At 35.3% G+C, this 27307-nt stretch overlaps 1 protein-coding gene across 1 annotated transcript in view; it reads left to right on the top strand.

Moving 5' to 3' along the window:
* SNTG2 (syntrophin gamma 2) overlaps positions 1-27307 on the top strand; it is a 293650-nt gene that overhangs the window by 241418 nt on the left and 24925 nt on the right. The window contains exons 12-14 of the mRNA XM_074864709.1: positions 3860-3976; positions 12648-12719; positions 17313-17555. Coding sequence (XP_074720810.1) covers positions 3860-3976; positions 12648-12719; positions 17313-17555 — 432 coding nt within the window. The remainder of the gene's footprint in view (positions 1-3859; positions 3977-12647; positions 12720-17312; positions 17556-27307) is intronic.

Raw genomic sequence — 27307 nt, 5'->3', positions numbered from 1 at the left:
ACCCACTGAACTCATCACTTACCTTCCAGTAGCAATCCTTCTTCAGCTGCCTAGCCCGACTATTGCTTCTTCCCCAAGAAAGTATCTCATTCAGTGTTTCATACCTGGCAGAGCAATCCGTATTTAAATCAATTCAACCCTTGCTTTTCTCCTGAACATAGAAAAGTTCTAAAGCAAATGAACAAGCAAAAAGCTTGTGTGTTCTAGCTGTACTATATTTGTCTTCTTAAATGTATATATGTTCTGAGACTTCAGTCAGTATTCTGCAGAGATACTCTTCTCCAAATTTTAAATTGATTTACAAATGTGCTACTTGAACTTTTTTACATCTTCTTTAAAAAAACTTGTAACAACTTAATGTAGGCATTCATTTTACAGGTGGCTTTTAGAAAGTTCAGGAAATGCTACATTTTGCTTACTAGCACCTTTAATACTTAGGTAAGTATTTCATGGTGCTAACACAAACCATAGTCTTGGGATTTTAAAGACTTTTGGAAGGGTTTTTACTTTTTTTTTTTTTTAATTACATTGAACAATTATATACTAGATAGTTTTGTCAGATAAGTTTTTACTTTCTTTTGTAAGATATAAATCAGCAGACCATTTTTTCTTATTTCTACTGTGAGGTATATAATTGTTTCCTTGTTCCACAAATGATGTTGACAATGCAAATCTAACTAATGGTTTAAAGAAAATGAAAATTGAAAAACTTTTAATCAGCTTCTGATATCTCATTGGAATTATAATCAAATTTAGAAACACAAAGGATCTTTTTCTATTTTTAGGGGTTTAAGACTTTCTCTTTGCTTTGATGATCTATTATTTGTTTTTTTCTGATTGAAGTGTTTTTTTTCCTGGAATTGGTGTTTTTGTTAGTCATTTCAATGCAGCAGAGTAATATTCAATGCAATGTATTCAAAATGTAACTGGAATATTGCTTTTTGGTTTTGTGTTGACTTTGATGAATTGGAATGAATAGGTGATCTTACATCACAATACATATAGATCAAGAGTGATACTTCAATGTTGTCATAATTTAGTGAATAGAAAGATCATTTCCCCCAAATCTAGTCCACTGAATGTGGTTTTGTATCATTCATTTTTTTATCTGATGTTGAAAGAGATTTCAACATACAGAACAGCTTAAAATTGAGTTTATATCTGTTAATTATAAAAATCTCTTTGTCATGTGGAGAAGGGTATAGCTCAAACTAAGTCTCTTGATTCCGATCTACCACAGGTAGACTGGTCACAGTATGGTGTGACTGCAATAAAAATAATAATAATAATACAGTTCCATTTCAGTAAAACACTTAGAACACATTCCCAAAAAATATGTCTGCAGCTAATTAGAAAATGCAGTCTTGTGTTTGTAGCTAAATGCATACTCAAGAGAAGTATCCAGAAGATTAAGTGCTACATTAAGTTGAGGCTATAACATTTGGCACTCCTATCACATCTTGCAGCCATGGATAAGAATACAACAGTAATAGGGCCTTCACATGAATTCCGTAAAGTAAGTGAAGGAAATTATTCCCGTTTCACAGATGGAAAACTTTGGCATAAAGCACATTTTCATTGAAAAAGAAATCTCATTCTACTTCAGTTAGAGAAATTCAGTGCCTTTTTTCCAAATTTAGAATTTTATTCAAAGAGAGTATGGTTGTCTTTTACACTGGTGTTGGTACTTAAAACCAGTGCTTACAGGCCAACTTGTGGTTTCTGTCAACTAGATAAATCAAGTTTTTCCTGTCAATCACAGAAAATCATATGTGTATTTTGAAGTGAAAACACAATCTTGACAAGTGGAATTCCAGTCTTGATACCATCCTGCCCTGAGTTTCAACTAAGAACTTCATATTTTCCTTCTTTTAATATATTAAATGAACATCTTTGGTTTTCAACAAGTTATATAGTTATATTTCTCAGAATGTGTCATGTTTGCTTTAATATGTTTGACGAATGACCTGGGCAAGCTGCAGACTTTATCTGTGACTTAGTTTTGCCATTTGACACTGTGGATAATTCCACAATTATTTGGTGAGTGCTGCTGTAAGAAGAAATGGTGATGATAATGATGATGAACAAAGAACATAATAGGAAACCATATCCTTTGCTTATCAATTTATCAATTTAATCAGTAAATTACTTTTTTAGTAAAGATTTTAATACTGAGAGGTTAATAAATGGTATCCGTCTGCGAGTCAGCAAACATGACCTTATGAATGTTTGTGCCTTGTGATTTGGGCATTATTCTTTTTATCTGTATTATTTGATATTATATTACCACTCTGATAAAGTCAATATATAATATAGTTTGTAGTAGATTATCAACAATACTATAGTATATTTTGTTAAAGTATTGAGGTGTCTGAACATTCTGTTTCTAAACCTTTGCTGACTGATATAGAAACAATGTTTTGGTGAGAGTTATTAAATTTACACAGTAGCAAAGTGAGAACTGGAAAAGCTACTATATTTATTGTGCTGTTTCTTAGATCTCCTTTAAATGTTAATGCTGGAGCTCGGTAAAAGAGTATACAGAAGGACTGTCTGGCTCAACATAATGATTTATTATTTACTTCTGAATAAGTTGATTGGTAAGATACATAATACATTAAAAAACAAAATTAGAAAACAACATGTGAGATTTTCATGATATGAGAGTATGAGCATGCATCTATACTATTAGCTACTCCCTGTGCATTCTTTCCGCTTTTGTGCTCTGTTGGTAGTAACTACAGGTACTCACACTGGGCTTTCAATGAAAAAGCATTCCTGAGATCATCACATTTTTCCCAAATCTGTCTGTAGAACAAATGCTGAAGTTTTCATGCGAGTTAATGAATGCCTTCTTCAGGCTGTTTCCATTGACTTCCAACAAAGCTCTGTGGGCTCAGTATATTCACAAGTACTGTGACATTTCTGCCTCATGTAATTCAGTATTTTCTGTAAGTGTAGACTTAGTTGAAAATGAGCAAGCTTATCAGCAATAGCTGTATATTCAGATTGATGGATCACTAGAGATTCGAGTACCTGTTTCAAGGGTGGTATGTTCCTCTTAATGTATGCAAAATGAAGCCTAAAATGTTTACATTTGTTATTTTTGGTAGGTAACTACATTCATGATATTCTACTACCACACTATGGCATTATTCCTTTATAAATTTGCATTTACCTCACTAAAAGGAAGCATGCAGTCTTCTTAATTTTATTTTTTCTTAAGATTAATTTATCTGAAATGTAAAGACATGTAATACTGTTAGAGCAAAGCTGTGAAACAAATGAATTCAACATTTAATTCTACGAGAACATAAATCATCGTGAGATAAAGTGTATATAAAAAAAGTATATAAACTCTGGAAGACAATGTGTGACAAAGACACTTTCTTAACAGTGGCAAACATGAGCATACAGAAAGCTGTTTGATTTCAGATAAATACCGTGATTTGTTCAGATGTATCTCTATACAGGTACATGTAACAGACATTTTAGTATGTCCAAATTTTGACTGTGCTATAGATAACACAGGATCATGTTTTTTATAAACCATTGGCTGAACTATTTCAGTACACCTAGAGTTTTTGCTGGCCTAAGTGAGAGACTGCTGATCTCCACTGAGATAGGTGACTTTTAAAATGGTGACTATCTCAGACAAGATGTACTGTAAGTTTAAGTCTCTCCAAGGACTTCACTTCAAGAGCATGGTGTAGTGGTGGGAAGGCAAATGTGAAGAAGGGAATGATTCATCCTATTCCAGTATGATTGCTCTTTCTTGTGGAAAGACTTGACCTATTCAGATATATCTTATGCTCCACTGAAAAATAGAGCCTTAATTTTCAATTACTTTCTTTTATAGGTCATACATATGGGATGGGTAAATGAGAGACTTGAAGGAACTGATTCATCTCAGCTCTACAAATTCAAGTTTCTGGCACTGAAGGGTTCATCCTTCTACATTTTCAGCACTCCACCGGTAAAAAAAAAATATTTTTGTGACAGTTTCATTATAAATGGAAGCCTGTTTGTTGTGTCTGGGCTTGTTTTTCCTTACCAAGTGAAGTTGTCAGCTGAGATTTCAAAAGAAGTTAAAGGCATAGATGCCACTGAATTTCGATAAGCTTTAGATATTTAACCTCTTTCAAGGTCCTCTGAAAATCTTACTGTACCTGGATAGTTCAAATAATTCCTAACAGGGAGTAAGTGTTTTAATTTTTAAAGTCGTTAAGTTCAGATTTTTCTCTGGTTGGTTAGGCCCAATATTTCTTACCTTATTTATTCTATTTTGTAGATATGAGTTGGTAGTTACTCTGTTTTCTTAAAGACAAAATACATCAGGAAATAAACCATCCATACCATTAGTAGATACTTTTGGATTTTGCACACAGGCAAAATTGTTACAGAGAATCAAATGCTAATTGTACAGTTTGAACAAATGACATCATCTTGCTTTGATAGTTTACATAGCTAGTAATGAGAATTCTATTTCACAGCAGATGACTTATACTTCAGTAAGAAAAAAAATAAATAAAAATTAATTTAAAAGAATGAAACAGAGATGAACTGTAGAATTCTAAACTCTTAAAAAGTGACCCATACTTACCACGTGGTATTGCTTTATCCTTTCTTTTTTCTCTGGAGAGCCTTTGCATTAAGCAAATCAAAAAGAATAAAATGTGGAATTAGAATGCGATTTCTGTTATACAGCTTCCTTACAGTTTTGCTCAGAAAGTGGTCAGTCTCCCAGTTTCTTCAGGTGATCCAAAGAAAATCTGAACCTTTACATGTGTACCATCTGCAGTACATTTGGGAAACAATGCATAACATTTTTTCTCTCTCCATATTGAAATTCTAAATCCAATGATTCCTATTAACTTCAAGTATTTTAAAATAGCCAGTAGTATTCTTTTTAAAATGAGACATCTGGGAAAAGTAGGTTTTTTTCCCCTCTAAAAATTATTTGTCTATATGTTAAGTCAAGGAACTAAAATTTGATTTAATTACTACAATGCAGTTAAAATGCAAAAACAATACAAAAATATTAAACAAATAAATAACATAGTACATGAATGCTTTTCCTTTATAAATTTTAATTATTGTTTTCAGACTCGTTTTTGAAGAAACATTTTTGATATAATTAAAACTATCCATCTACATGATACTAATTGGGGATAAACTACTTCATTTATCGTGTTCAGGACTCTACTAAGAATAGACAAGTGAGGATGAATGTTTGGTAGTATTCATACCATGTTACTTGTCAGTATCTACTACACTGTTTCTGCATGATTTTTTTGTAGAAACAGTGGCTTTTCAAAAAAATGAACAAAGGGGGGGACCCCTTTGACCAATGTGTTATGTCATCCCAGTAATCAGATACACCAGTAACTGTGACTGAACCTATAAATCATAAAACCTGTTGACCAGTTTTCATGTTATTTAATCATTCCACAGATGTTTTATATCAGGGGGAAAAAAAAAAAACAAAACAGGAAATTGGCAGTTTCCAGCAACCACCCACCTCCAGAATTCAAACCTGGATCTAAAGCCACACTTCCAAGATGATTATCAATGTCCTGAGGGCACCTCCAGCCCTGACTGTCCCTGGCCCTTTTCCCAGGGGCTCCCCGCACCCTTCCCGCAGCCCGGGACCCCATTGCAGCCTCTCCATGGCCATCAGCCCCTGCCCCAGCAATGCAGCAGGGCCAGTCTCCAGCTCCTGTCCTGCCCAGCCATGGACCCCAATGAGCCAAGCACACCCACAGGCCCAGCCTCAGCCCATTCCTGTCACCAGGGAGGTGCCTGGTGCCCAGAGCTGGGGCTGCCCCCAGTCTCTGTGTCTGCCCTGCTCCTATATGGGGGCATGTAGTCGGCCTGGCTGCGATAGAGGTAACTTTCTTCATAGCAGCCCATATCACAGTGGGTTTTGTATGTGTGACTAAACCAGGGCTAACACACCAGTGATTTGACTGTTGCTGAGTTCTGCTTGCACAGCGTTTCTCTGTTTCTCACACTGCTCACTCTGGGGGTGGGAAAGAGGTTTGGAAGGGTCACCGCCAGGACAGCTGACCCAAATAGGCTGAATACCTTACGTACCATAAAACATCATGCTCAGCAATAAAAAATGGGGATTTGGTTTTCAAACAAGTAGCCATTGCTTGGAGACTGGCTGGGCATTGGTCTGCTTGGGGCAGGCAAGGTGCAATCACCTTTGCATCACTTTTTTTTTCATCTTTCCATCACTTATTAAACTGTCTTTATTTTGACCCACAATTTTCCTCGTCCTGTTTTCTCTCCCATCCCCCTGCGGGGAGACTGGGACTTAGCAAGTGGCTGTGTGGGTAAGCACCCAAGCTGTTGGATGGGGTCAGCCCACTACAGGGCGATGGGGTGGGCCCTGGCTGGTGAGGACCCTGCCCTGCCAGACCTTAGGGGAGCTCCCACAGCACTGAGGGAGCCGCCAACCCACACTGTGCTCTGACACTGGTTCTGTGTCACGTGTCCCAGCTCTGTAGCAGGAAACACAGGTGCCCACACAAAGCCATGCATTTTCACTACTTCACTATTTTTAGGGATACTATAGTACTGCTCTTACCATTACTCCCACTGACTTTTTTACTATATTAAGTGAAACATTAAAAAATGGATTATTCTATCACAAAAATACAGATGTTTTAACTTGATCTTTAGAAGATAAGTTTAATGTGTTTTATTTCAGAGATGTTTCTATGATGCTATTGCTGAATATATATACTGAGTAAATGTAGTGTATCAGTGTATCAATGTAGTGTGCACAAAGTAGATTACCTACAAGTCATACAGTTATCTTTAGTTTGAATGGCCTTACCCATAACTTTACAACTGCTTATAAAAGGATCTGGTACAATTTCTACTATTTTTCTACTTCATTGTGTGTAAAAGATGGTATGAATGTAAATACAGCTGCTAACTTTCATAAGAATGGAAAACATAGTTACCCATGGGCAAAAATAAAGAAAATTGTGGAAAAAATGTGGATATTATAATACAAAAGAAATCACAAGTAACATTTTATTTATACTCCATTTCAACAATGTCTCAGATGGTGTTTCCAAAAATGTAGAAGATTCACCATAGAAGTAAATATCAAGAACAGTGTGATTAACAGAAAATGGTCTTTCTGCATCCCTAAAGTGGCTTATCTGGCTGCATTTAAGGAATTTACAGATTTCATGTACAGATTGCTATATTCGAATTGTGACACATTTCTGAAAACTGCACATGTGAAAAACACCATTGCACAAATATACATTATTATTCTGTCAATGTTAATATACAAGCAATATTTTATTATATTATAAAAGCAACTGATAAATTTCTGTCAATTTTCAGATCTTGAAAAGGTTCTGAATTTATAAGGTTCTGAATTTATATTCTAGAAGAAATTGGGGAGACATTATTCAAAATCATCATTGGAAACCAAATTATTTTTATATGTCATAGTTCAATTACAAAACTATCTTTTTCAAAATGATTAAATAAATGACACTGAAGTGATTTACATGAAATCAGCTAGGCAATAACTGCATATGCTGCTTATAGTTTTAAGAAAAGGAATAAATACAAGAATAATGTGAAAGTAACAGAAATAGTTCCACCTTTAAAAAACATTACAAAGAAGAAAAGCTTGCATAATGTAATTAACACACGAGCAGTGCTTTGAATGCTAGAGTACTGCTGTGTAAGTTCGAACTACTTCTATTTGTAATTTACATTATACATAATGTCAGTGTGACATGCTAGGAAAGAAGTGGCGATGAGTTGGAGGGCATAGACTTGACCATGAATGCTTTTGGTGAAAATTTCTAACTACACACAAGTCTTTATTTATTTTGTTCACGTATTTGCTAGGATCTGACTACTCTTTAGTGTGTGCTTAGTACCATCAAGTCTGAGTTGTTTTGTATGGTTTTAGACTTCTTATACTGCTATAGCATTTCATCTCAAGAATATTTCTTGATTTATTTTCCTTTTTAATATCATTTAATAATTTTTCAATATTATACTTAGCTCATTTTTTCCAGTGAAATTAATTACTCTTGACCTAAAAGTATTTCATCTTTTCCCTAGACCTTTTTAGTACTTATGGATGGGTTGAATGCTTCTGCTTAATTGTCAGAAAATGCAGCATTCTTTGTATTCCAGTAATAAGTATTACAACTACTTTGATCTTTTTTTCTTTACGTTTTATTCTTTAAATATATTCAAATTTTTTTTTTAATATTTTGGGGGGCACTGGAGATTTCTAGAATCACATTCAATATTCATAGTAATTCAAATAGTATGTTATGATCCCTTTGGCTTTCCCAAGTTTTGAAGTGTGATTCTATTTTACATGCACCCCATAGTTATTTCTCATGTCTAGTCAATCCTTTAGTACTGATCTCTGAATAGGCATGAAAGTATTTTATGACTATTTTATAATTGCAGAATTCTTTTCTAGGAAGTAACTGTTTTTCAGTTTGTTGTTTACTACATGTATGCATCAAAATGAATTTAACTTTTTATTTTCCTCTATATTTTTAATCATAACTTTTTAAAGAAAACTCAAGGATTAACATGCATTTAAAGCTAAGTATATTTGGAATATGAGCCTGAACTGATGCTGAGATCACTTGGTCTAAGTAAAACTATATTTTAGTAGTTTATTTTTTTTTCAGAAATCCACTGTAATGCCTGTTTTTAAAACTCAAGGAACTTACAGAAACTCATGATGAAGTAAAAAGTACTTCTGCAACATTTAGCACTTTTGGAACTCTACATACTTATTTCAGTCTCTCCTTATGGACTTAAAATTGTAACCAGGTTCCTATTTTTCTATCTTTGTTCATTTTTATTCTCTCCATGATTAGCTCAGTGTTATATATGAGTTTACAAATGTGTTCTTTTACAATCTTTGTGAAAGGACTAATATATCCAAATATCTGCAAAACCAAGTATTCAATACATCACATAATGCATTGAGTTAGCTAAGGAGTTGGTCTTCTGATAATAATAATAGCATTCAGCTACTGGTGGTCATAGATTCATGTATTAGACAAACAAGAATTAAAGTGGAAGCTTAGTGAATGCTAATTGGTACTTTCATGTATTTTGACCCTATTTTTGACACTTCATCAAAACTAAACTCATATGAATGAAAGTATGTCTCACTAAGTGACTCATTCTGAATATATATTTTTTGAAACATTTTGTCATATCCTTTACTAAAAAATAATTCTCTTGTCGTACTAAAATAAATGCAGAAAATTGCAATGTATAGAATACCTACATGACAAATTCCAAGGCAACTTGAGAAAAACTTTTTTATTGCCTAAGGAATATATTTCAGTACCTCATTTATCTTAGTTACTTATCATTACCCAGTTATTAAATGTGTGATGATGGATAAGCCTGCAACAAATTGAAACCTCCTTTAAAGCAAATGAAAGGTATTGTACTTCTGTGAACTTTTCTGCTTCTTTCCAGCTGTTCTCATTGACTAGAAGTATATGATCATTTGTGATTTTTTTTCTAAAGCAATTCAGTCTATAACAATAACATTTTAAACGTAGACATGCTATGATAGTTCTGAGAAAAGGATAAATAATGTCAGCTGTCTCTTTGGATTCTAGTATCCCTTTGTAGTATGTTTGCTTCCCCTCCTTAAAATCCCTCTCAACATGTCATTTGTGTTCTCCTGATGACCTTGCACACTATGATATTCAGACTATTTCACTCTTGGCTTTAAGTATGGTAGCCTTTCTCTGACATACAGTAAAAGAAAATCTTGGCGTATATAGGTGCTGACAGTTATCGTCATCACTAGCTATCTCTGCTGAAAAAGTCATAAGAGGTTACAGAGAATCAAAGGATGAAAGAGATGCACAGGATAATGGGGAGAAGGCTGAAGTATTCAGAGCTAATTTAATGGTGCAGCAGTGTCACCATTGTCCGTGGTAGCATCATTAATAGCAGCAAAAAACCCCAACAGTTTAAATTAATCTTCAAGAATCAAAACAAGTGATATGAGCAAATGAAAGTTCAGTCATGTCTCAACAGCTTTTAAGTTACAGCCTGTTTCACTAAACTCAGTTTCACAAACAGCAAATAAGTTGGTGCTTATGCTTTTATATCTTGTCTAGCCACTAATAGGAATGAAGGATTCTCCTACTTTTAACTGAGATTGAAAAGAATCTTTCCCTTCAAGAAATTCAAGACCAAAAAATGAACTAGCCACCATTCTAGGCTGTAAACCTTATTTTGCAAGAAGCATGAAGATCCTTTTTGAAGATCAGCAGTAATGAGCCAAAACCTGTATTATTTCATTATTTTATTTTCAAAACAGCCATCAAACTAAAAAAGATTTCCCTGTAAATAAGGATTAAGCAAAGATTTGCAGTACTTGCTCAATGTGAGCATGTTTAAATGTATATTTCTTTATGAATTGGCTTTATAATTCCTCAGTTTCAGTTTTTTCTAAACTTGTGTTATTGCTTACTCTTAGCAATAATTAAAAACCAAAACTCAAATAAAATATTGAATCAACCTTACTAGAAGGAAAACAGTAACAGAAATCTAAAAATCAGAAATGTATGACTCTGAAAATTGCTACATTTTATGAAGTGATGGGAGGACAAGAATAATATCTAAAATTGCTTTAAAAACACTTGCTAAAAATGTTAACATTAGATTTAAATTTCACAAAGTTCCTTTAAAGTAGTACTAAGTACTTTTAAAGGTAGCTATATGCAATGTTTTGAGCTTTAATTTATGGTGAGAAATTGTTTATAATATAACAGAAAGATTAAGTATATAACATGGTTTTACATATTCCACTCCATGCATTGTATTCAAGTGATGTTTCTCATTTGATTGTTAAAATATAAAAACTGTCAAATGGAGAACCCTGGAATATAAGTCCCTTTATATCCTGAAAAGATGTGGTGGTGGAACTTTCTCCTCCAGAGGTCTTCAGTCCCATTTGCAATAGGTGATTCATCTCATCTAAATTTAGTCACCTAGAAGTTAAAGATCTAATCTAAACTTAGAGAAACTTCTTTTCTTGTTTCCCAATATGTTGAAATTAAGATTAGATTATTAAGAATTAAATTAGGTTGTTAAGATTAGATACCTCTGATGTCTTCATTTAGATGAGATGCTTTCCACACTAAGAAGAAAGAATTCAGGTGAATTTTGAAACACTGCTTTGAAACATATAGCTGTGAGGTCTACTCAATAATAATGTTCATTAGTTTCAACGGGAGTCAACATAAGACCGTATAAGATTAGAAAGAAACCAAGTTCACATTGGTCCTCCAACAGCACTCTCTGAAATAACATTTAATAACCAGTAGAAGTCACATCAGTCTGCTCCTAAGTGTTGTAGGGATTTGGATTTGCACCATTTTACTACCATTTTGCTTAATGGTTTAGAATTTATGAAGACCTGGAAATTCAACTTAAAAATAAATTTTAGAAAAATCATGTTGATCTTCATGCAAAACATTAGGAACAAGATTGATTATTATATGTCAACTGTGTGCTACTGTGAATACAGAGGAAAAGAATCTGTTCTTGAATTTCGTAGGTTTTTCCTAATTAAGTTTCATCCACAGAAGCTAGATGTTTTACAGCCAAATTTTACTTCACCTAAATAATTTAATTTAATTTTTCTGCTTTCTTCCTTTGGGAGGAAGGTGGGGACAGGAAAAGCTGCATCTGCCCTAGTATTTTAAAGTATCCAAGTTGCCATTAGAGTCACTGAAACACTGATTTCCATGGCTTAAAAGCCCTAGAGTTACAATTTAGTCAAATTCTTTGTATGTCTATGCAGCCATTCCTGTGCATTCACCAAGAACTAGGATTTTGCTCTAAAATATATAATCAAAATAATGTGTATTCCCCTATCCTCTTATAGATAGCTTCTTTATTTTTTTTCTTTCAACTATATAGTGTATATACTGTTTTTGAAGGAAAACAGATTATCACATTATATCATGAACTAGACTTTAGGGAAAACTTCAAATATCATTCTAACTGTCAAATTTTAACAGACTGTCATGTCAACAGGATAAAGTAACAAAATAAAAAGAAAACAAAAAATATGTCTTCTCATTAATTATTAAGCACACAGCTGACATTCTTCTTAATTTCAAATATTGCAGTCACATAGTACTTTTCAGTTTTTAAAATAAATACTAAGATATTGCTGCCCAAGTGTATATAAACTCAAATCTTAATTTAGGAATGCAACTTGGTGTGTTGATTGTAAGATTTTTTTCAAATTGAGACATGAAGCTGAATGCGTTTGAAACTCTGGGTTCTCTGTGTTAGCATATTGGAAATTAAATACGCTTATGTAACTCCCCACAGAGATTGCAAAGAGGTTTCCATCATACTCTCGTAATAATGGGGAAAAACATCAATGAAATTATTTAACACCTTTTAATTATAGTAAGACTCCTGTAGATGCTGTTTCTTGTAAAAATTGAACGCTAATTGACAGTCTTTTCTAAATGCTGGATATTAAATGTAATGTGCCTATGTTTAGAGCATTCAGTAGAAGTCATCTGTACATGATTTTAGAATAAAGAATGTGTTATTAATATTTTCTTTTGATATTATAGGTAAGCACACTAGACTGGGTACGAGCTGAAAAAATCTATAACCTCTGTGAGGTTCTATTTAAAATTCACAAGGTAGGTTTCCTAATTATTACAATGATATTATTTAGTAAAGAAGCTTGCCTTTTCTGTTAATGATAAGCTCAGGTCAATCTTAACTAGGTGTAGCTAACATTCAAATAGTTCATCTGTTGTTAAAAAAATCTATTTGCCTATTTGTAATGGCTAGTGCATTAGCTATGCAAGTATAAGAGAATATGGAAAATGAATTAAGCTCCAAGGGACCAAGTTACTAAAATGCTTCCATACTGAAGAAATTTTTCAGTATTAGAGGTGGTCATATGAAATACAGGTGAGACACACAGCTAAACATAATGAAGCTGGATATTGCTTTTTTCTTAGTGGTTCAGAATTTTAAGTGAATGTGATACAGAATGCTTTTGCTGTAATTCCTGATCTATATAAAGATACTTTTATTTAATATCAGTAATTGGAGGAATAAAATTATGTAATTTTTAGGTCATATGCAAATATTATAGTAGGTTTTATCTTACAAAGGGCATCATGGTGCATTTGTGTACCATAGAATTCTTCATTTTTTTCCACCACATGACACAAGAGTGTCATGTTTTCTGTTTAGCTTGTCCCAAGCAAGGATTTTGGGCAAGACCTTAGCAGTCTATTTAAATAATCAACTTACAGAAGATACTCTCTAACAAGTTGCATGAGATAGATAGATTAAGCTAGTTCTCTGCCAGCTAAGCAAAAACTGCAGTGAAGTAAGGCTACATGACAGCCTCCTTGCCTAAGAGAGTAAAACCAAACATATTAACAGGTGGGAAAAAAAAAAAAAAAATCAGTCTTTTTAGATAAAACGCTGTTTCACTGGAAAATTACAAATCAACTTGAGTTTTCACCAGCTCCTGTCATACTCTCTACTGTTCCTCTTTTGACCATGTACTGTTTTAGAGAAGGAAGGTTGTTGCTCTGCCACCTGTACAGATCCTGACTTATCATTGTGCTGAAGGAGAACGGCTTAAGTTTTTTGGTTTTGGATTGTTTTGTTTAATTTACAGAAGGAAAAACAAAACAAAACAAACAAACAAACAAAAAAAGAATAAAAGCTGAAAGACCCGACAATAACACTCCATTCCCCTTTACTGCCCTGTTCAGCATAGAGGTGAGTTCTCTGTAACGCTAAATGACCACATTCTTCAAAGAATGGGGTGGCAGGGAGTTTCCATGTCCTGACTGCTCAACTACATGTCCCAAACTGACGTTCAACAACATAAGCATGTTTCCGACACCAGTGTTGTTGACTGTGATTTAAAAATTTAAAAAAAAATAGCAAACATGGTGACGTTACAACCAACAGAACAAGGAGCACACTTAATTTGATAGAAATCTAGAAAAAAATCTCAAATATGAGCTGACATCTGCATTTTACAGAGGTGTCACTCCCATTAACTGACTGCTAAAAGAGCTTCTGCTGATGTCAGATGCCAATTTCACAGTCCATCACTACGTGTTTTTTCTCTCTTGTAAGCCTGCTGTCCCTGGACAGGGGAGGAAGATTCTCTTCTCTGGCAAAAGTGGGGAGAGAGAAGGGTCTTGGCCAGTGTCATGCCGGGAAAATAGCAATCCTGGAGTTCAGGACTTGAGCTCAGTTCCACAGTGCAGGCTGCAGGAGCACAGCCATATTCTTGTAGACATAGCAGTATTTTAATGTGACCACATCTTCAGCTGGATACATGTGGGCAACTTCAGGTCCTGCACATCATCAAGACAGCAGCAAAGAGCAGAGGTTCTGTCCCAGGTTATTTATTCAGTCTCCTTAATATTTTATTTAAATTTACTTTTTCCTGATAAATAAGTCAGGCACCAATGAAATATATACTCATTTTGCCTTTTGAAAAGATTTTGCTGTGATTTGGGCTTTGGTTTTGGTTTTTTCACCTTTAAATGTTACTACTAATTTGAAACTCAGTCCTTCCTTGAATATTCTGGTAATTTCAAGGATAATCTATCCTTAAAGTAAATTCCGTGATACTTTTTTCATTAAGAAAAAGAAGTAGGAAATAAACTACCCGAGATTCAACTCTTTAATGTTCTTGACATTTTAATAAATTAATGCATAATTGCCAGTCTTCATGAATACATTAGCTAAAGTGCAACAGCTTGAATTCCACTCTTTAACATTTTTTCTGTTGATTCTTTGATATAAGTGACAATAAGGCAACCTGAGCAAATCCAAAAAGATAGGAAAAAATGTTAAGAGATTAAGGTTTCTACATTGCAGACTGACAGATGGAGTTTATGTTGTAAAAATTGCTGTTTGGGGAGGGTGTTCTGAAGGATTTTCATAAGTTGGTTAGAACTAGTGCAAAGCTGTGGTGGAGAGTGCTATTGTATCTTCTCACAAAAGATGGATTTTAAGGAGAGGTGCGCTTGTTACCTAATCGTAAGCTTCTCATCTATGTTTGTTATGACACAAGAGTTAAACATGGAAAATAAGAATCCAAAATGTAAATTACATTTTAAAACAGAATGTTTGCTACATTTTAAATTTGTGTGTGTGCATACATACATATAAATACACACTTGCATACATGAACATGTGTATGCAAATATGTGAATTAAAATTCACATATATATGTTATGCACTTGCATATTCCTGGACATTTAGTGGTAACAACCACTTGAAATGTGGTTGAAAATGTGATCTCTTTTATCTCATGTGTTTCTTCCTAAACCTTGCCTCATACTCCATATTTACTGGAACTGTTACTGAAAATTTGTATTTTTCAGGGGTGAGAATATTAGATGCATTTTTAAAAGCCACCTGTCTTAAAGACATTTTATTTTCTTTTATTGCCTGGTATTTTCACACATCAGATTGTCACATGCAAGGTAAAAAATATTACTATAGTATTCCATGAGGCAGGATGAGCAGCACTGAGTCTTGCAGCAGATATAGATGTAATACCTGTCACTCTATAGATGCCAAACACCAGATGATATGCAGGTATTTTACTCAGCTTCCTTTTCACCAGTCCAAAGGAGAGTTGTAAAATAACTTTGAACTTCCTCAAGACTGTTCTCTCCTCAGGTAGCTGCAGGGCCTTTTTTGACAACAAAGTGCTGCGTACCCTGGTGGCATTATGTGCTGCTTCTGAGGTGCCCCATAAAACATCCGTAGCTTAACTTGACTAAATTGCATAAAGTTAGATTTGCTAGCTTTGTGTTATTGAGTAATTCACTGGCACAAGAAAAATTTTTAGTTCCCATCTCAGTGTTTTAATCCTGTTTGTGAATATGAGAGCACTACACAGAGGACGGTGTGCTAGCAGAGCGTTTGTTTCCTCTGCTTTTCATTACTAAAAAGTGGATCTTCACTGCTGTCCTGCAAGGGTGGTTGTGTGTGCATCTAGAACAGGAGCGATACAAGACCCTGGACATTTAAGCATTTATTTTACATGTATAGAAATATTTTACATTACATTTGGATGCTCAAATTCCAGTTTGTTTGTTTTCCTGTGCATGGAGTTTCAGCTATAGCCTCAATAAGGTATGATGGACTATTAGAGGTCCTGGAAAAATAACTTCTAAATCTTTATAAGGCTTATCCTTACTACAAGATTCTAGGACTTGGGTACTACTGGAAAGCTGCATTCTGGTCTTTTCAAAGCCACCTAAGTCCAATCAAGAATGACTGCTTTTATCTCAGATCTGCTTGACTGGAGTCAAGACTCCTACACCTAACCTGGAGTGCTAGAGAAAGAATATTCTGTTTGCAGGTGCCTTTAGAAAATAAGAAATAACATTCTTTTTGCCAATTACTTTCTTTTGTTCTTTCAATCTTTTCTGCCCCATGTCATCATGGAGAAACAGAGATAGGAAGGGGCCCTATCTGATAAATAGAAATTTTAAAAAATGCGTAATTTGGAAATTCAGTCAGTGAAAGTACTCAGATGTATAAGCAGTAGCTTTTTTATTTAGTTTTCTTTTTCTCTATATTTATTCTAATCAATGAAGTCTTGAAAGATTAGGGAAGTTCCTTGTAAGAGTTTCTTTCCATTTACAAAATGTTCTGTTACAGGGATATTTTTCATTATGAAAGACTAATGTGAAGTTTCTCTTCTTCATCTTGAAGGTGATGGCAGGATCTCACTTCATTCCCCATGTAGTTGCAGAGCAGCATTGGCAGCTATTAGGGGACATTTGAAAGCTCACGTTGTCATTTCCAGAATTAGCCCTTGGGTGCTTGATAAATTACCGCATTCCTTGGTGTTTAGCATATTGGAACCCAATTAAAACAGAGTAGTTATATTCTCCTGTAAAGCTGGTACACAGTTCTTGAACTGTATTCAAACAATTCAGGGATTTCCTTCCTTTTCACTGTAAACAATACATTGCTACAAAATTCTTTTAAATTATGTATGTATTGCTTAGATAACTTTTTTGACAGTAATTAGGAACTGCAGAAGTTGCTTAGATTACATGATACAGGGTAAAGTAAATAAGAAGCAAAGAGAGAAGTTGTCTTTGAAATTAATACTTAATTCTCAGAACATTTCTTCAAGGTAATTATTAACATAATGACATAACATACCCAAGTACCCATCACTTGCAGAAGACAATGTTAATTTAACTGTTTGTTTTTGCTAGATGAAGAATCACATACTGAAACATGTCTTTCAGCTCTGGCTTGCTGATGATTGCTGGCTACAAGCAAACTTGTATTTAGGTATTCATCAGGACTTTGATCTTGAAGACCAGAGGCCATATTGTTTCAGTGTTATGGTTGGACATGGCAAGAGTCATTATTTCAATGTAGAGCTGGGCAGCGAATTGGCAGTGTGGGAGAAATCATTCCAAAGAGCGATTTTCTTGGAAGTTCAAAGAACAGGGGTAAGTAATAAATAATTTAAATCCTGGAGCCATTTCATCAGTAAAATAAGTATAACAAATTTTTAGATAATTTGTATGTTTAATAATTGTGTGAGATTGATGTCCTCCATGACTAAGAATCTGAGTACATTTTAATACACTGAAGGCTTCTGAAAGCTTCATCATCACATCAATATTTGTATGTCAATGACTACATAATAATAGTCTGTGAGGTGTTATGACAGTTTGAAAATTGGAAGTATTAATGTGTAAGTTGACCTTGATTATAACAAACTGGAAAGTAATATATGTTACTACTGGAAAACAGTTTCTGTGGAGATTATTTAGTCTACCTTGAACATGTTCTTCCAGAAAGCTTCCACTCACATAAGGTAAATACGTTATGTTTACATAATGGTTCTGTTTTCAAAGAAGAAATATTGCTCTTATATTGTTAATTGTAAATTATTGGGATCATCCTTGTTAGCACTGGAAGAGTTTGAAGACTCAGCATGAAAGTGAGAGGAAAGTTTGTGATAGTCTTAAATCCTCAAAATTAAACAGCAGATTATCACTTTCTACTGGCTAGTAAAATTCTCTCAATCCAATTATTTTCTCAGATCTGAGGATTCACGTCCCATTAGGTGGTTTTAAATCTAAGATCAAGATTCCTGGTATAGTTGTCTAAATGTGGGTATCTATTAGCGTTGTGGTGACTAAGCTCCCATTAGAATCAGTGAGTGAATTTCAAAAAATGATTGTGCTTATCCTAAAGCAGATACTTTATTCTAGAGAAGATATTTTGTGATACGAAGACAGAGAAGATAAATTGATTTTGGTTTAAGTTGCAACTTAAAGCACCTCTGTACTGTTATATAAACAATTTATTTGCTGAACGTCTAGATCCATACTCCCAAGGGAATTGGACCAGTGGTATGGGAACATATGGATTAAGAGTATAAGCCTTCTCCAATTAAAAACATATTTCCACAGTTTAGCACAAATGCAAGCTTGATCTGGTATGTTTGGGTTTGCAGGGACCTCCTAAAGATGTTTGCCATAGCGAGAGGACTGGATCACAGCACTGCATTAGCACAGATTGCAAGAAGCAGGAGTCCTAGCGCAGGTGTTGAATCAGCTCTTCTAAATTTTCAGATCTCTGTGATTCTAACAAGGTTTGCAGGTGTCTTGTCCGACGCAGTGAGTTACGAGGAGGGTGAATCTTTTGAATTCCCTGAGAGCCTGCATGCCAGTGGAAGCACCGGTCTCTTGTCGGCAGAGCCACAGGGCAGGCCGAGTCACCACAACGACTCAGAGGAACAGTTGTGCTGGTGACTTTATTAGTGACTGAATGGAGACAACTTGGCAACAATCAACTGATAACCATCCTGGAAAAGAATAAAGGCACTTTGGCAATGACGCTATTTTCCCAATAACCCATCAATGATCAACCAATCACAATTCAATTCGTGCAAAACTTATACACATGAATATATGTAAGAAAGAGAGACAGCAGAAGGAGGAAAGAGAGAAGAGAGGAGGAGGGGATAGGAAAACGGGAAATCACCACCCTTGGATCCCATGTTGTCGCAGAGTAACCAGCTTGGTCCGTAGGTGGTGGGTCAACAAAGACACACGTGGGGTGTTGCCTTTATATAGTCTTCTTACGCATGCACAATAGGTTGTTCCAGAAGGTTCTCATTTTCTCTGGCTTGTACCTGCACAGTTAGGCAAGTTCTGTCTCTGGGCAACAACGGGAGGGAGGGGGAGAGAAATGGCCCACCACCCTCCCTCTGCCGAGCTTGCTCCACTTCTCCCCCACAGGGCGTCCCACTCAAGTTGTTTGAGACATCCTCTTTACAAACAGTTTCTTGTTTATGAACAGTTTGTGACAGCAGGCACTTGCTTAGAACCCTTCCAATTGTCTCTTTGGACTGATGGGGTAACAAAAAAGATTTTGTAATGGTGATGCTTTTGCTCCTGCACTTCTGAGAAGGAAGGCAGTTCTTCAGAGAAAAGTTGATTCTTCCTGAAAAATTGCTGGGCATCAGAGAGGGATTAATAATGCATATTGAGTATGCATAAAGTATTTTCGCACATGAACTCTTCAAAAAATGATGTTTCACCAACCATTCAATGTCCTATTAATTACCCATATAAAAAGCAGGCAATATATAATTAAAATTAAGTATAACAGGGGTGGAGATTAGCTGGTTCTGTATCTGTTTCAATTTCTGTGGTATTTATTGTTAAAACTCAAAACTTGCCATTCTTTTACATCCTAACAATCTTAAAATTAAGGAATGATTCTTTGCTTGTGGAATGATCTTTTTTCATTTGAATTCAACAATCCTCTAGACCCATATCACACAAAAGACATTAGTATTACTTCTAGCTGTAGTTTAACCTATCTGAAACATCCAGGAGAGGTATTCAGTTAAAATCCTGATTACAGTACCTAAATCTCCATATGTGTGTTCCCATATCTTAATTTTCTCTCACTCAGTTGCATACATTCAAGTTTGTTGTAAATCACTATGTCAACAGGATGCAGAGTGCTGCAGTCACTCTCCAACAGTGAAAAATCTTTTGACTCCGCTGCTTACTTCCTTCAAAACATAAGTGCTACTTTGAATGCCCTTCTTTTCAGAAGGATATCAAGAGCAGTATGAATGAGGTGCAACTTAACTTTACATTGATTATATCAAGCCATAGAAAAAGAACTGACATTTCAGTATCCAGAAGACTGAAGGTTGTCACTGGTAGGTTAGATTGTCCATAACAATTATTTCTTTAGGAGAAGGACCATAATTGCAGTTGGAAATGCATTTTTATTCATGAATGGTTGGGCAAGATTTATGGCAGGTGTTGGACTGCACTGTGTCATTTCAGCCATTCTTATTTAAATGTGGCTTCGTTCTGTTTACCATTGAGGGTCATTAGGATCTTGTCTTTGACAGACTTGTTGTTAACCTTATCCTGTACACATTTTTTGTATTTGGTGTTTCTGTAAGAGTTGTGTTTCTAAGAAGATTCTGTCCTTACACAGTTTATGAAAAGAAATGTTAAGGTCCAATGGTATGTTCAAAGGTGCTTTTGAATTTTATCTGCCCATGTTGTGTCATTTTTTATACATTTCTTCTGAAAATGGCAGCAGCATTAAATGACAGTAAGAATGCAATAAAGCAAGAAGAAATCCCCCTCACAATATCATTCTCCTTCCAGCTATCTTAAAACCATATTTAAAGCTGCAAATGCTTACAAAAAGGAGTCTATCGTGAAACTGTGAAATTCAATGACCCCAATGAAATTAATCTATTTACAAACAATGATAGCAAGCAAAATTGTGTTAAATCCTTGTGTTAGAAATACCTATATTTTCTTCCTAGAAAAAATACTGTAGTCACTGATGGCATAGTTTGGACAAAATGGGGCAATAAAAATGCAGTAGAAGTAGGGCAGGAAGGCAGTTGAAAGGTAGAAAAAGTGCTGTTAAAAGTATTTCCATGAGATTGGTAATAAAAGTCAGTATTGCAATAGAGGAAGATAGGCAGTGAAGTCCTCTCAGTCATAACTAGAAGTTCAGTCATCTCCCACAAATCCCAGCAAGCCTCTCTGTCTCATCTGGAACATCCTAAACAGTGCAAGACCAATTAGTGATGCTCAGATGAAGTAATTTTTCCTCTTCTTTTTTTTTTTTAAGTTTTTTACAGTGTAGACAATCTTCAAACATAAAAGGCTAGCATGTTTTCCAGATCTCTTACTAATTCTTTGACCCTTCAGGGTAGTCTTGTCAGTACTGTGGGATTTTATTTGATGTTTTTCAACACCATCTTTTTTTAAGTTACTTTCTCAATATTATTCCCTCTCCTCAAACTTTCCAAAGGATCTTGACTCATCTGAGTCTCAGATACGATTGTTAAATTAATGCAGAAACATCTCAATAGGATGATTTGGTTCTTTGGAGTCTTCAGTCTTGTTCAGCAGGAGGATAGAGGAGGTTATTGTAATAGTTTCTGGTAGCGGACAGAGGAAAGTGTGACAGTAATACAGTTGACTGTTGCCTGTAGAAAAGTTGGACTAACAGTTCTGGCATCTTGAAAGTTTGTACTTGTTACATGCATGGCAGAAGTCAGAGAAGAGGAATCTGCTTCACAAGGTAGAAGAGCTCTCAGGAGCCTGAAAAAAACATGCAGGGGGAAAGTCATCTACTGCGGTGTCTAAAATACCTGCAATTGGTGTATAGTGAGGAAACATGGTTACATACTCTCCTCATTTACCTAGAAACTTCTAAACACAAAAGAAAGTTTTCTCTTTGTGCTTCCAGCTGTGATGCAGATGCTGCAAGCTCTTTCCAGTCCTCACAGCTGAATAACCTAGTTTCATGAAACCATTTACTTTGCTTGGAGAAAAAAAGTTGTTTAATATGAGTTACTGCAAAAAATAAAATAGGTCAGATGTTGGACTCCACTCAATCATAGCAGAATAATCAAGAAGTTTTTCTGCATGGTTATTTTCTGTGCTTAAGGTAAGTAGTTCTAACAAACTTCTTTCCATTTTGTTCTGTAACTCAATGACTGATCTTGACAGACAAATAAAAATATATATTTGTTGAGGACAGGGATATGAATGTATTGTGCTAAAAGAAATGTTAGCAGTAAAATTCATGTTCCTGGAATGATACAAATTCCTCCTGTGAAGAATTAAAAATAAAATTTAAAAAATTTTCACAAATGTTGTAATAATATTTCACTTAAATCCATGTCATGTGAACATCATTGGAAATCCAAAAACAGTTTATAATGAGCATAAATGTACGATGCAATTATTCTGTGTTTTCCCTCTTTATATTTCGGTTAGTATGTAGCTGCTTCTGTGGATGTTTTATCTTTTTGTATGCATTTTTAACATCTACTTACTTTCCTAAGAGTTAACAACAAACCATTCTCTATAGTGAGATTCTTGATGCTGAACGTGTAAGCCTGACTGGCTCATTATGGCTCAAATTTGCTTGCTGATTATGTCTGTTCCTGAATAAATGCAAAAATAATTATTGGGAATAGTTGTGCAAGCAGACCTGGAGCTTTGTTTCAATAGGATTCCCATATGAAGCTCTCAATTTTCTTTCCACAAATATTGTGCTGCTAAAACACCATGATTAAAATTCCTAAAAAAAAGAAACAATAGTTAAATGCAATTAATAATATTTTTGTGTGTGTGTGAGCAACAACTTTTCCGTATTGGTTGGTCCAGCCAATCTCTGTTTTTATCTGTGAGCTTGAACAGTGTTCCACACTTAGAGAAGATGACAGACATGAGAATAGCATACATTACAATATCCTTAGTTCACCATCTTCCTGTTCCAGATGTTGATTTCCATCTATACACTATATGTTCCTCGAGATGATCTATATGAAACACCTGAGGAGCCTACAGCCACGTTATTGATGATTGAAACAGAACAAACCAAAAAAATTATGTAATTATTTTAAATAAGCGGTTTACACAATATCCTTTCCTCGGTTTTGTATCTCTTTCCCGTTTTGCTTGATGGACCATCTCTGATTAAGTGTCTCGTCCTGGTTACTTTTGGATATCCTCTCTTCTATTCATCTTTTTAATTTCCTTGTAATATCTTGTCATAGATTTTACCAGTTCATCAGTTTTAATTAATTTCTAACCCATTCATAATATTCTCATCTGAGAAAGATGAAGCTGCTTTCCATGAAACATACATTGTTTATTGTACAAATCCTTTCAGAATCCATACTGTTGACAGGTTTTGGTTTTCAGCATTTGTTTTTTTTATAGTAAATATTTATGGTTTTAAAGTTTTCTTTATAAAACTTATCCATGTAATCTTCCCTTTCATCCCTCGACTGCAGCTCAGGAAATAATCTATGCAATCTCCTCATTCCTACAACTGCTTGCTGTTTGTTCTGGACTGTTACTTAATTTTACATGCATATTTCTGTTAAAAATCCTCTGAAAGGGTTCACTAGAACTAAATGAAAACATACTGAAATTAATAGGTTGCTTCCAACTGATTTCAACAACCTCTTCTGGAAAGCAATATTTTCTCATAATTTCCCTTAGGAAGAGTTCAGTTGACTATATTGTATAAAATATCAATATAGTAATGACTATGCATACCTACTACTTCCTAATGTGTCATAAGCAATAATCGGTTTATAACATGAAAAGTAATGCTTATATTTCAAATCACCTACTTGCTTCTATGATGTGTAAAATCACTTATAATTATGAGAGATCAAAAAGAAAGAACTGCACAAAACCGCACTGACATTTTAAAAACCTACATTTTCACCAAATTAAATGGATAAAAAGCTCCCATATTTTGAGCAGCTCCAGAAAGAGCCAAAATTAATTTATATATTTTGGCTTTTATTCTCAGTTCAGTGGAGATAACCATAAACTCCTCATGATTTCAAAATTAGGACCGAGCTGGAGAAATTCCTTTACATAAAAGTTCAAATAATTTCTAAACAAGGTTTTTGCCACTGAACATCAATGCATATTTTAGCAACATTCCTTTATATATGCGTAAAGTTGAGTGTTCAACATCCACTGAGAATGTCAATAGTGATGTGCACTGGTCAGTGATGTGTATTTCTTGCATTCCTACTATATGGTGGCCAAGCTGCAAGTAGGTGTAGAATTCACCCCATCTGAAACTATTTTTTAGCATGAAAGATACAAATCCAACTGAAGATTTGGATTTAGAGAAAACTGTAGAAAAGATTTTGTGATGCTCAGATCCAGGCAGCCTAAAAAAAATTTGGTTCCTGGGTCTCCTTCCTCGAACGTTAAACAAAAGGTGTTTTCTAGTCATTCTCCAGTGGCATTTTGAATTGGTCAAGTTAGACATAATCAGAATAGATTTTTAGAGACTGTGTCCCCACTGGGACTTGAGCAGAGATTAGGTATCTTTCCACTCATCTTCCTGTCACAGCTAACCTAACTCTTCTGAGTAGCTGATTTCTGAGATGCTCAGAAGACTTTGGGTGTCCTCGGTAACTCCACAGTCAAAACAAACACAGTCATTGTTTGTAGGCATCTTTGGGAATTAAGCAGTGCTTGAGGCCTGGTAATCTAAATCACCCTTTGAGACTGAGCAAAAGAAGTCCACCTAAGTAAACAAATCTAGCAGAAATTAGGCAGTCTGAATAAGAAGTAATTGTCATTTCTAATTTGTGAATCTATTAATTCTTCACGATAAACTGAGAGGATGAATAAAACAGGATTGATTGATCACAGTGTAATCCTTCTGAGCTCCAAATAACATATTTAAAATGCAAAAATGTTGACTACAGTTTGCAATGCTACCTTAATTTTATATTCCGGGATGATGAGAAAGCATATATGAAACAATTATATATAGGAATCCCTTTAAAAATGGAAACATCACCATATACTAATTTCCGAACTAATTTCTGAAACAAACAAACAAGCAAAGCGAATATCCTCCTTAAGTTCAGGTGAGATATTAAATAGCAGTTAGATTAGGTTAGATTTATAGGGTCATTAAAAGATACTTATCAGTTTGTTACCAGAAGCACTCAGTTTAATTACACAATTAAGTTTTAGATTGTTTTCATTATGTACAGAAAGCTTATTGCAATTCCAATTTAACTGGTCATCTTTAGAAATGCTGTTAGATTCTAATTCATTTTCACACTGATGCAAAAAGCCCACCATTCTCCAACCCAAAGAAAGATGCTGAGAACCATATGGATTAATTGTAAATACATTTGTAAAAATTATTAATAATTCAACAATTCAGATACCAGGCGAGAATCAATCAATGCACCTATTAGAATCTTTTAAAAAACAAGAGAGTGTATCAATTTACAAGGCTACTGAACAAAATCTTGTTTACGCATTCTGTATTTTAAACATGATTAATATAAAATGTTAATTTTCATGAAACTGCACCAATATTTCTAAAAATAGTGTAGTCACACTTACAAATTATTCATATTGAAAGGGTAAATCCAAAGACGCATATATATATATCTCAATATATTTATTTATAAATCCAAAGATTTAGATAATTACTATGTGGTGTGAGTCTAGTTTTCTTATTATTTTCTAAAGGATCTTACAGACCAAGTTGGGTGGGAGTGTTGATCTGCTCAAGGGTAGGGAGGCTCTGCAGAGAGACCTGGACAGGCTGGAGCGATGGGCTGAGGCCAGCTGTAGGAGTTTCAATAAGGCCAAATGCCGGGTGCTGCACTTCAGCCACAACAACCCCCAGCAGCGCTACAGGCTTGGGGAGGAGTGGCTGGAGAGCTGCCAGTCAGAGAGGGACCTGGGGGTGTTGATTGACAGCCGGCTGAACATGAGCCAGCAGTGTGCCCAGGTGGCCAAGAAGGCCAATGGCATCCTGGCTTGTATCAGAAATAGCGTGGCCAGCAGGGACAGGGAAGGGATCTTACCCCCGTACTCGGCACTGGTGAGGCCGCACCTCAATTACTGTGTTCAGTTTTGGGCCCCTCACTACAAAAAGGACACTGAATTACTCGAGCGTGTCCAGAGAAGGGCAGCGAAGCTGGTGAAGGGTCTGGAGCACATGTCGTACGAGGAGCGGCTGAGGGAACTGGGGTTGTTTAGTCTGGAGAAGAGGAGGCTGAGGGGAGACCTCATTGCCCTCTACAACTACCTGAAAGGAGGTTGCAGAGAGCTGGGGATGAGTCTCTTTAACCAAGTAACAAGTGATAGGACAAGAGGGAATGGCCTCAAGTTGCACCAGGGAAGGTTTAGACTGGATATTAGGAAGCATTTCTTTACAGAACGGGTTGTTAGGTGTTGGAATGGGCTGCCCAGGGAGGTGGTGGAGTCCCCATCCCTGAAGGTATTTAAGAGTCGAGTTGACATAGCGCTGAGGGATATGGTGTAGTTGAGAACTGTCAGTGTTAGGCTAATGGTTAGACTGGATGATCTTCAAGGTCTTTTCCAAACTAGACGATTCTGTGATTCTGTGATTCTGTGAGACTTGAATAAGGATGAAACTAGTAAGCTGTCAGGAAGTTACTCTCATGGAATTTCAAATTTATACAGTAATATTACCTTAGAATTTTGATATTTTATTATATGTTTTCAAAAGTTGATGTTTCCTATTATTCTCCACCTGTGATTCCTTTATAAGAATCAGGTAGAAAAACAAAATCCAGTCCAAGCATCACTGATTCAGAACTGAATTTTGTACTCAGTAATGTCTTTTGCTTTCAACTGCAAAATTCCAGAATCTATAGATCACCAGAAAAGAAAAAACCTTTATTATATAATAACAAACTGTATCAAAAACAAGTCATTGCCTTTGCTGAAGTAAACCAGTAGAGTTCCACTAAGATGAGTGGTACCAGCCTGAATACTAGGATTGCTACTGAGAATCTGCCTCAGGTATATGAAAATATAGTTGGGAAAATCTACAGGTAGGAACTGTTAAGCATTCAAGTCACTGTTGTATCTTGCTTTTCTTTATGGAAAAATGAGTTGCTGCAAAACCCTGAAGCTGTTGCTCAGGCACAGAGATGAGGAAGCACAATCTGTTCCTGACATAAGCCAAGGCTAAAAAATGCACTTTGAAATTTCACTGCTAGCGGTTGACCACTGCTAAGTTGCTGGCCTTTGATTTTGTCCTCCTGCCTCCATTTCTCTCACTACCTTTTCCTACAACCAATTTAAGCTATAGTCTGCCTGTTCAGCAGAGGGGGTAGCAGGTCTTCTTTCTTCTGACAGATTTACATTGG

Source organism: Strix uralensis, chromosome 3, assembly GCF_047716275.1.
Source record: "Strix uralensis isolate ZFMK-TIS-50842 chromosome 3, bStrUra1, whole genome shotgun sequence".
Classification (NCBI taxonomy): domain Eukaryota; kingdom Metazoa; phylum Chordata; class Aves; order Strigiformes; family Strigidae; genus Strix; species Strix uralensis.
The sequence above is the reverse complement of the archived record's forward strand: the minus strand, read 5'-3'. Positions and strand labels throughout refer to the sequence as shown.